The 10,794-nt window shown below is 47.6% G+C and overlaps 4 protein-coding genes across 4 annotated transcripts; 2 read left to right on the top strand and 2 right to left on the bottom strand.

Moving 5' to 3' along the window:
• Nucleotides 1–386: 386 nt before the first annotated feature.
• Nucleotides 387–3,974, bottom strand: F4817DRAFT_323529 (uncharacterized protein). The gene is made up of 2 exons (XM_049301516.1): nt 1,334–3,974; nt 387–1,270 (listed from the first exon to the last, which is right to left on the bottom strand). Exons 1-2 carry the CDS (start codon nt 3,530–3,532, stop codon nt 1,046–1,048), a joined length of 2,424 nt encoding a protein of 807 aa, XP_049163491.1. The 5' UTR covers nt 3,533–3,974; the 3' UTR covers nt 387–1,045.
• Nucleotides 3,975–4,464: 490 nt separating this feature from the next.
• Nucleotides 4,465–5,685, top strand: F4817DRAFT_355771 (uncharacterized protein; the record flags this gene model as incomplete). Its single annotated transcript, XM_049305699.1, has 2 exons — nt 4,465–5,441; nt 5,496–5,685. 2 exons carry the CDS (start codon nt 4,465–4,467, stop codon nt 5,683–5,685), a joined length of 1,167 nt encoding a protein of 388 aa, XP_049163490.1.
• A 1,660-nt stretch (nt 5,686–7,345) lies between these two features.
• On the bottom strand, nt 7,346–8,528 carry F4817DRAFT_311359 (Glyoxalase/Bleomycin resistance protein/Dihydroxybiphenyl dioxygenase; the record flags this gene model as incomplete). Its single annotated transcript, XM_049299987.1, has 5 exons — nt 7,346–7,377; nt 7,439–7,548; nt 7,607–7,851; nt 7,906–8,058; nt 8,109–8,528. The coding sequence occupies 5 exons, from the start codon at nt 8,526–8,528 to the stop codon at nt 7,346–7,348; spliced, it is 960 nt and encodes a 319-aa protein (XP_049163489.1).
• A 964-nt stretch (nt 8,529–9,492) lies between these two features.
• F4817DRAFT_80743 (magnesium-dependent phosphatase-1) lies at nt 9,493–10,657 on the top strand. The gene has a single exon (XM_049307911.1). It carries the CDS (start codon nt 9,787–9,789, stop codon nt 10,450–10,452), a length of 666 nt encoding a protein of 221 aa, XP_049163488.1. The 5' UTR covers nt 9,493–9,786; the 3' UTR covers nt 10,453–10,657.
• The last annotated feature ends 137 nt before the right edge of the window (nt 10,658–10,794 follow it).

Here is a 10,794-nt window from a genome sequence, read left to right as displayed (position 1 = left end):
AATAAAAATGACCGAGTCACTCAACGCCATCTACATTGTCCTGCGCAAGGACTTTAACGACCATACGGACCGGAAGGGAAGACTAGCTCTCCCGATCGGCGCGTTCAAATCTGCCGCCTCCGCTAATAAGGCCGCGGAATTGCACTGCGAGACGCAGGCAGCCAGGCGACCTGACTACGGCGATGAGCCAGAACACGAGGAGAAGGACGGCCTGTACAAGGGTCGGTGTTACACGCGTGAAGATAGAAGAGACCACTTTGAGGTTTGGGTTATCATGATGAAGTTAGGCGATGCTGAGAAGCCTTCGGCAATTAGGAAGAGGAAGACGGAAGGGGTGGCTGCAGAGAGTGCGGAACGAGCACAGAAGGGGCCGAGGACTGGCAATAGGAGTAATGGTACCTAATACAAGGGATATTAATTTGATCAAGGTACATGTACATATTGTATTTTAGCTGCTATGAAGCAAGATGACATAACATGAATTGCATGTTTGTTCCGGTAGACAAGAGTAATCCACGTGGTAGTTTCATGGTTAATATTTTGGCGACTCCCTCTTCGAAAATATTGCGCCCAATCTGCCCCAGATAATGAGCATCCCTGCACATTATACTAAACCTAAACCTAAACCTAATATCAATCGGCAAGGACGCCCTAGGTAGCTGGGTATACTCCATAGAAATTCTGGGCAATATGGGTTTTGACGTTTGTAGGAAGTACCGTAGTATATTTCGAGAGGTCTGCTCACACCAATGCCTCCCCCCGGACAATCCAGCACCCCGCTAACATCTCAACATGTAGTAATGGAGTATTACCATTTTCCTACATGGAAGGCAAAACACCAAACAACTAACACATAAGAGGTCGTGTCAATAATCCTGCGTAGATAAAAGAGTCGTGAGATTGAGAATTCGCCGGTGACTATGTATCGCTTGCTGGATTTGCGTGATCACGACGAGTTATCCGTTATATCGCTCCTTTTAGATTGTTTGGCTTGGATTTGACTGTTAGAGATGAACCCTCCCTAACGGCAATGCGTTAACATGTGCTACCTCTGCGGTTGGAACGGTGCGCTTGTTTTCTCCCAGTTCTCATTGCAAACTCTTCGCATCAGCCTTCTCGGTGCTTGACGACCAGTCATTAGTTCGAAAGCCTCCATGGCCATTTCGCCCACAACCTCTAACCCATCAATAATCACCCATGAGGTGTCCCCTTCTTCGCGAATCTTACGAATCTGAACCACCAGTGGCGTTATCAAGGGTTCATACGCTAACTGTGCAAAACGTTTATGTTAGAATATAGAAAGCCAAGCGATGAGCAGTAGAATGGTTGTTACCTCAATCACTACACCACCAGTAGGACTTCTTAACCATTGCGAAGGCATTCTGAAGTCTACCGGTGGATTGTCATCTGTACCCGATGCTGGAATACAGGATACGATCATAGTTGGTTGCTGATATGGCTTTGGCCACGGATCACTGGCTGACCCGATGACCCGACAAATCTTCTTACCCTCGTTCTGGCGGGATAGGAGTCTCTGCTCTATGGCGTACATATTGAAATGCATCGCAACTTCTTCTGCTTTTATCCTTGTCCTATTATGAATGAAGATCATCCGACAACCCAATTTGATTAGAGCATAGATAGCTGCTCGAGCCATCCCACCCGCTCCTATTACTAGAGCCGTCGTCCGAGACGGCTGTACCGAATTTCGAGGACTGATGGCTCTACGTATGCAAGTCATGATTGCACTCCAATCCGTATTGTCCCCATAAAACCTATTGGCATAGCCAGCTTTATTTCGAGCATTAGCATGGTCTAGAATTGAGTCGGTATCCCCACGAAGTGGTAAAAGCGTATTAACCGCGCCGATTGCGATAGCGTGGGTGCTGAGATGGTCAAGGCGTGGCATGATAGCAACCTTGAAGGGTGCTGTTAACGAAGCGCCGCCAAAGCCGGGCTCGCGTCGAATCCGGTCGACTTCTTCAAGTGAAGTGCAGCGTCTAGCGTTAAAAGTGTGCGGCATCATGTAGTGCTCATACGCTGCGCGGTGCATCGAGGGCGACGCCGAATAATAAACATTCAATCCCAAAGTATAGAAATTGAGTGGCTGTAAAATTCCTTTTCGAAAAAGGTCCCGTAGCGTACCCCGTGTGGTACTTACGCCAATCATCTGTTCCCGCGAGGACTTCTCGAGAGAATCATGCCCGATTGGATTCAGGATGTCTCCCTGGAAAGGTAACACAACGCCGAACACCGAAAAATCGTAGGCGATTAGGCAAGGTTTAGGATCCGGTAAGGCGTTGATTTTATCGATGAAAATTTGCCGGAGTTCATCGTCTCTGTCCACGGAACAGAACCGGGCCATGCGGACGATCTGACACCCAAATTGTTGAGCAAGCAAATAACGTTCGACGAAGGAATCATCATTCCACTTTGGAGCGCCAAATCCTTTCATAACGTAATTTCCGATGATTTTTGTTCTGCCTCGCATGGCGAGGATGTGAGAGATCAGTCCTGGACTTCTCTGGAGATCAAGACTCAGATACTCGACACCAAGTCGAAGCCCATGAAGCATCAATTCAAGGTCCATAGTATCTCTTTCTTCGAGGGGCCTCTTACGTTCCTCACGAGGATTCTCTTCGACGGAGTAGATGATTGGAAGGTCCAGTTTGCGGCGGATTAAGGCTACCTGGATCGCAATAAGGTCGAGTACGTTAGTCGGCCAGGTATCAATTATTAGTTCCACAGCCTCTCCAGGAGCTTCCAATTCGGCTATATCAATATCCATGCTGATTAGTGATGACAGTCGAAGGCAGAAGACGAACGTATGAGTTCGGTACTCCGGGGGTATTGCCTTCATCGAGAATGGATTTGCTATCCATGATCGTGTCAAACCTTGGCCAAAGATGTGATCAAGAAAGTTTTTGAAGTCTTGTTTCGCCTCTACAAGCTTTGCAGTGCTTGTAGACGCAGAACGATAAGGGCTGTCCTCCGTTATCTGGCCTTCGCCACTGGGGTCAAAAATGTTGAAGTACTCTAAATTAGAGAAATCACGATGTTTCTGGTCAGTGGAGAGTAGGTATTCTGCATCTGCCACTGAGGGCTTTAATAACTTGTATAGATCCCCTTTATCGCGATGGATATAAATGATGGGGTTCGTTTCAATGTAGTCCTTCAGGATCTCCTCAATATCAGACGATAACGTGCCCGTGCCACACTCCATAACACAATTGGCCTGATTCAGCTCGAGCATTCGGGCAAGCACAATCGCCATCTGCTGATTAAACGTTTCTCGTCCATATCTTTGCAAGAAAGTAGCTCTGGTACATCCTGTCGACTGTTCAAAAAAGTGATCCTCGGTGATAAGTCGACGGCCGAGATACTTGGCAGCGATAAACCCCAACGTCCGTTTTCCAGCACCGCGACAACCCACAAGGATGACCGAGGAATCGGTAGGGAATACTCTGCGTTTTGTCCTGGACGTAGAGATTATGGGTTCATCAAGAATCATATTCGATCCCGTCGTCGCCATCCTAACAACCCGATTTCCAAACTCCCGAGGCACGATTTAATCGTGCTTGTCGCTATATCGTTTATATACCGTTCGATAAAATATAGCCTGCGTTGATAGGTGAAAATCCAGGATAGTATCTTCTTCATATGAGGCTAAAAGCGAGCTTCAATGCTGTTTGATGAAAACAGACACGATGAGAGTATCTGGTAACATCGGCAATGAAATATTCTGCAAGTCTGTAAGAACTCTTGTAATTTGAGTTCAATTCACTTGCGAAGTAAATCGCACGAGAGCATCTTGATTGCTGAATTAAAAACAGATGGGGTTGAGCCCATGAGGTGAGTGAGTTTACATGTCTGTGATTTACAGGTCGACTAACGGCAAGGGTGTCGGCATTAGAAGCGGAAAGTTAGTCCTGAGCTTCTACCACATGGCAAATCCTGGCTCATTAGCCACACTGAATAGCCACGCTACCTAACCTAGGCACCTGGGGAAGCCACAAAGAAAAACGTTGTTGGGGTTTGAGGTTGTTGGTTCATGCCGGAGATAGCCCCGCGCCGATAGGTACCTAGGTAGTGAGTACCTAAGGTGGTCCCGACTCAAGATGTGGGTGCTTACCTTAGGTACATAACATGTATCGTAGGTACTGTACTTATCTGATTGCTGTACCTAATTATTTCACCTCTCACTTCACAAGTACAACAAAAACATAAATATATCGACAATTCTTTATTTCTTCTCACACTCCTTATCAATTTCAACCCATGCTCTCAATGCTCTCTCAATTTTGCCTTATTAGCTTATAAGAGCTCTTATGTCGTCATCTTAAAAGGGCGCATACGAGTCTCCATCGTACCCTAACGGTTCGGAAAAAAAGGAGACCCTCTACTCTACGGAGAGGAGGGTAACCTGAAGCTGGTTTGGAACTAGCGGCGTCTACCTCGGGGCGTATGGTGGAGGCTATGAGTGATGGGGAGAGCGATGACGGCAAGCGAGCGTCGAAAAAGCGCAAGGCTAGTCGCGCTTGCGACCGTTGCAACTCTCAACATCAGCCATGCGATAATGCCGTCCCGAAGTGCAGCGTTTGTGTGCGCGCAGGCACCGACTGTACCTACAACAGACCTGTGCGCAAAAGAGGTCCTCGTAGTGGGTACACCGGCCAGAATGGCGAACGTCTGTGGGCCATAGTCCTTCAGGCACGGCCCGAACTCGAGGATGTCGTTTTGCAGATTCTGCGCGGCGGTACATATGGAGGTACTGGTGTTCCTAATCTGGACTATTATAAGAACAACGAGAACCAGGCGGAATTGGTTAATAGATTCAACGAGAGTCGACTCGGTAGATTTCTGCAGAATGGAGAATCCCCCGACCTGTTCCTACCCCCTCTGGACCGACGCGTCTCACCGGTCATCTCTAAAGTGCGCAATGAGATGGGGTTTACTCAATCCTCAAATTCTCACCGTCAGCCTGACATGGCTAGGGATGTTCCCGGCCTGTCTAATAGATCGGTCTCGTCTGTTTCAGGGCCTCAGCCTAATTCAATAAACCCTCATGGCGCTCCTCAAGATCCCGGCGACATTTATATTCAGAGCCAGGATATTCGAAAACGGACTTTCCACCCTAATCAGAACCAGATGCACGGTTATAATACTGGATTTTCTGAGGATGGACCTCAGAATTTCAACTTGGACCGCGCATCATCAGTTTTGGCGGCTCCTCAAGATTCTACACCTTTTGGATCGAATGGCTCCACTGATGAATACGGGGAGAACTCGCGGCATACGAGCGAGCGTTTAGTACCGGAAAGGCAAACGAGTGTTAACATGACAATGGGTCTTTCTCAGCATTCACAATCCATTGAGCCAAGCAATCCGCTCCCTATAACACAGCAAACCGATGGACTCCACTTAGATGAGACTTCTCGATGGTAATGGTGACCGACTCCTTATATATATACCTCTTTTAATCTAACTTCATATAGGCTCGACTCAACACCGTTTGACACATTACGAAATCTAGGGTTTGCCCCTGGGGAGAGCATGGCAGAAGATTTCCTCGAGCTATGCGAGAACCCCGACCCCGTTGATCATACTCCAGCCACCTCAGCCGACCAGGATGAAGACGAAGAGGCTGTCTGGCGCCGACTAGTAATGCGGGGGAGATTCATATGATCAGGCGTCCGGTTTTACATACTACGAATAAGATTGAAGACTAATCCCGGAATTCGACTAACCGCAACGATAGCCCCGCGGTTACTCTAGTATTGAACGACTATACGTTCTACCTCACTATTAGATTTTAAAGGTGGGTATAATGACGGCAACGACCACTTTCGTTGAGCTGGCGCTACCAGTCTGCATGCTAACATAGCACTCAGACCTTGAGCTATGATATCCTCTTCGTGGTGATCTACCAGGGCTTATGTCTGGCCCCAAGTTCTTTCAACATATGGTCCTCAGTGGATATCTCATATCTATCGACCTCTAGATCTAGCGGGCCAACCCGCGCCTCATGCAGCACGCAGGTTATAAACGATTGATTGGTTATAGAATGGTGGGCAACGATAGATCAATTGGCAGAGCAATGGATGCTCAAGGTGGTTTATTAAACCCCAGTTCATATCGGTCGAGATTAAACTATCGCAGGCCATACATACTAGTATATACCCCTTTAATAGAGATTATAATGTCCACCTAGTCTAACTTTTTCAAGATATTGATTTAGGATTTGACGGTAAAGCTTCCCTATATGGGCCCCGCCAAGAGGGTAATCATTCTGCGTTGGCGGATCATTATCCGCACTACCGCGATCATACCCAATTCCTAAAAGAACCAGTGCCAAGTATTCTCTCTGAAGGTCTGGTCTTGCACCTTGGCTATTGGGCATTGATGTACATTCAATGCGAAATAATTTGAGCTTAGGATACTTCCAGTGCAACATTAGTCTTCTCTACAGCTCTAATATGATATGATATGTAGAACACGATCTTTCTACAACGGAAATGGAATGACTCATAGGTGCTAGGAAGCTCGTACTAGGAGTCATTGTGTATCACCTACGTATGCATGCTCTACGGCAGTGGTAAGATCATCTGTAGCGGCCTAACTCACATATACACCTCGTGGATTTACATACCCTCGAACACCGTTTTGTTCGATGTGAAGGCGCCCTGCTTAGGGATGCCTAGATAAACCAATATTTGACTAGACCTTTCAAACATCAATGTAGGAAAAGGGTTTTCTAATGCCATGGAGCCGTGAAGTACCTATATAGATAGTATAGATTTAATAAATACAGCTTAAGGGAATAAGTTAAGTACCTACCTAGCTAGCTTTATGATGGTTCGGATCGCTATTAGTTAGCGTAAGATATATAAATAAATCTTTACGCTAAATCTATATCCAATAGTGATAGCATATAGACTAAATAGATAACTCGACGATGAGATTTCGTTGATGATTACGGGACTTATTCTTGGTAGAAGGTCCTACTCTGGCGTACGAGTTGTCTCGTACCTAGGCATCTATATCAACTACTTTCTTTACCAAGCACATCTCAAGAACTTCGCAACGCATCCCAATATATGAATTCACCTACTTCATAGATTGTAATTACTCGATACGTTATCGTACTACTAGAAGTAGCTTTGTTATAGCCTAGTAGATCACGATCAAGACTCATAAGTCTCATTGAAGTGGTAACACAAGGCACAGTTCAACGCCCACCAAGCTTGGATATAAGTACATTAGAATTAAGCGAATGTTCAATCTTGGAACCAATATACGCTTGCTCGCCCGGGATTGAAACACAACCCCTTAATACATTTTGAAATTAGTCCAGGAAATCTCCAGGAACATCGGGACCTAGTGAACCACGATTAGCACTGCCATGCAGCATAGTTAGAAGCTGGTATTAGATACTCACCCCACACGTGTAGACTTCCAGGACCAGCCTGCGAGCGATGCGTGGGCTCAGAAGCGGTCACTAAGTCACCGTCGACATAGTGCTCCATAATGAAGCCGTGCGGGTCGTACCTAGTCTGGTCAGTTTGGACTTCAAATCAGAAGGTAAAAAATGCAAGTAAATACGTACCAGTAGTCGAAGATCTGACTGCCAAGGACGTGTCTCCCAACACCCCAGCAGTTCTTGTAACCCCTCTCTCGCAGCCAGTCATGACCTAGGACTTGAGTGTCGAAGTCGTGCGTCTCAAAAGAAGAGTGGTGCACTCTGTACGGGGTACCTTCGGCGAAGAAAAAGACGTGATGGTCCACCGGTTCGTCTCCTCTATCTATCCGGTAAAATACCGTCCGGTCAATCTTCTCGGCGTCGTGAATGAGCTGTTTCTATCAGTCGCGAGTTACCTAAATATGACGAAGACAAGGGGTTCATACATCGCTGGCTATAAGGTTAAAATGATCGCAGTAGAACTTGTAAGCCTTTGCGAAGTTCGTCGACCTCACACCAAAGTGACCGAGCTTGTGTACCGGAGCGGGCCGCTTCTCGAATCGCTGGAACCTGCCTGCAGGTCTGTTCTTTTCGATAGGCTATGGAATCGTTAGTATTAGAATCTAAGACCAACCTAGGGGACTCTTACGTAGTTGACGGGTTCGTGTGGTAGAGGGATTTCTAGCATCTGAGCAGAGGTCTGGCCGTGGACCAAGTGAAACGGAAACCCGTCGACCGGGTCATAGAAAGTTACGCCTTTGCCACCGCCGGGTGCATCCGATAAATCGTATACCTTGGTGGCTTTCGGTAGTGTCTCGGATGCGATCTTCAAGTCTTCCTCTGACTCGACGACGAAACTCGCGCCGCCAAATTCGGCCTTGTCTGCCTTGATGGAGCAAAGCACCCACGGTTCTGTCCCGTATCCTCTCCAGTAGATCTTGTCATCCGATACCCTCTTCTCCTCAGTGAATCCGAAGTCTTTCAAGAAAGTAATAGCCTTGTCCATGTCTGTGTACTTATAGTACACGTGTGCTATGCGCACGAGCTGGATCTTTCTCGGGGCCGCCATGTTGGATAGCCGTAACCTTATCTCTTTCTTAATTTATGGTTTTGTCGTCGAAAGATATGCTATTGCTGTTAATAGCTCGCTCTAGGTTGGACTCTGGGTTGGAGTTATAAGTGAAGCCACAAGGGGGTTTCTCCGAAATGCGCGACGGCTAAGCACATATTATATACGACCGACATGTTCGCTTGAAACGGTTCAAGTCGGGGAGGAGGGTGGAGGAGTCCGTCTGCGGACATAGCGGCGGATCAATGTCCCTACATGTGCCTACCTTAAGCTCCCGTGTAAGTCTGAAGACTAGGCATTAGAGGAGCATTTTGGCTTTCCGTTGTCCAAAGAGACAGTCTAGACAACTAGGACTGTGTGATAGGTTACCTACCTAGGTACCTATACCACCTATACCCAACCAGGCTCAGCTCCACAGCCGCGGCCCCGCATGGGTGTTGGCCGTTTCTGCCATGGAACACGTTCGGCAGTTCTAAGTTGCTGAGTGCCTGTGGGGTTCTTCACTTGGAAGATCCCGAGTTATGGACATAACTAGGGTACCTAATGCAGCTATAGAAGGTCTAGTGTAGGTATGAGATCCGAACTAATCCCCGCTCGACTAGAGACTCAGGGGGGGTTTTCTATGGGGGTATATCTGCGTGGTTTCGAACGCCAAGTGTGTTACTAGCTGCATATTTCGCAGCTCGAATTTGCTTATTGTAGATTAGAAATACCCTGGCGAGGCATATAATGCTGATGTAATGTTCGGAGCGGCGCGTTCGGCCTGTTAAGACCGACGTCAACGATGCTACGCTGTATAGAGTTTTTAATATCCATCGCAAAAGTTGGGGACTTGGAGATGCGAGAGCGACGAAAATAAAGAGTTGGAGAAGGAGTGTGTGCAGCTGGCAAAAAGGAATAATAACGTTGCTAACGGACCGTTATGCTTAACCCCTCCGAAAGCTCTCCGATCTAAAGCTTAGCAGGAGATCTCCCTTTTATGCGACGGGGAATCGGTAGTAATTCTACGCCCGTATTGCCAAGCTAAGGTAGGTACCTTACCTGCTTACATAACTTCTTACCTACTTCTTACTCGCATCTAATCTAATCTTATCGTCTGACCGGCGACGGGAAAGTTGCAAGACCCCGTCCCGTCATACCGTCATACCTTCATTCCTACCATTGCTTTACCCACATCAATTTTATGCCATTACCCGGTCCCAATCCCCGAACTCGTACCCAACAATACCTACCTACATAATTTTAAAATATTCCGAACATGCCGAAGAAGCTCGCCAAACAGCCAACATTCCCAGCCACGACGCCTACTACCCTACCATCCATCCTCACCGACGGTCAGCCCTTGCCGCGCGCCATCGTCTTCGATCTCGACTATACGCTATGGCCATTCTGGGTCGACACCCACGTCTACCCGCCGCTCCGGTCCAACCTCGCGCACAGCGCCTGCACCGACAAGATCGGCGAGACCTTCGCATTCTACGACGATGTGCCCTCCGTCTTACACGGCCTAGCTCGCGCGGGCATCAAGCTCGGCGTTGCCAGCCGGACGCACGCTCCGGACCTCGGGCGGGAGATGCTCAAGCTGTTGCACATACCGCCCGCGAGCAGCGTGCTAGATGAAAGTGGTGCGGACGGGGGGTCGGGGAGTACTAGCAAGAAGGACAAGGTGAGGAAGGCGATCGAGTTCTTCGACGCGGGGTTGGAGATCTACCCCAGTAGTAAAATACAACATTTCAAGGCGTTGGGCAAGAGGACGGGTATCCCGCACACCGAGATGCTGTTCTTCGACGACGAAAGCCGTAACAGAGATACGGAGTCTCTGGGCGTTACCATGTGGCTGGTCAGGGACGGCGTTACGTGGAACGAAGTCGTAGAAGGGATTAAGGAGTGGAGGAGGCGAAAAGGTGTCCAGCCGTCATCTTGAGTCGTAGTTTCAACCAACGTTTAGAGGCATTGGTCACCGGTAGATGACATATAGATTATATCGCATAGATAGAGAGGGTTGCTGGCGTCAGGAGTTCAAGATAATTCTATTTCGCTTTGTGAAGAAGTCATATATAATCCATGCGTAACTCCCTAAAAACAAAAGCGCTCCTATTCCCGTAAATACCAAGGTATGCGCCAACGACCCTTGACAATAAGACAGTGCAGTACTGGGGAAAATAGGTCAGTATCGCAAAACCCTATGCAATGTATACCTCTTATATTTATATCTTCAATCAACTCTTATGTCTAATCTCCGCCACGAGAATTACGAATTTGACGT

Source organism: Daldinia loculata (assembly GCF_022478755.1).
Source record: "Daldinia loculata strain CBS 113971 unplaced genomic scaffold F4817scaffold_2, whole genome shotgun sequence".
NCBI lineage: Eukaryota > Fungi > Ascomycota > Sordariomycetes > Xylariales > Hypoxylaceae > Daldinia > Daldinia loculata.
The sequence above is the reverse complement of the archived record's forward strand: the minus strand, read 5'-3'. Positions and strand labels throughout refer to the sequence as shown.

What these genes read in the sequence shown, in the direction of transcription:
- F4817DRAFT_80743 (XM_049307911.1), top strand. Translation starts at nt 9,787, where the DNA reads ATGCCGAAGAAGCTCGCCAAACAGCCAACATTCCCAGCCACGACGCCT.
- F4817DRAFT_323529 (XM_049301516.1), bottom strand. Translation starts at nt 3,532, where the DNA reads ATGGCGACGACGGGATCGAATATGATTCTTGATGAACCCATAATCTCT. An exon ending in CTGGTGGTGTAGTGATTGAG is followed by an intron (nt 1,271 to 1,333) that starts GTAACAACCATT and finishes CGTTTTGCACAG; the next exon opens with TTAGCGTATGAACCCTTGAT.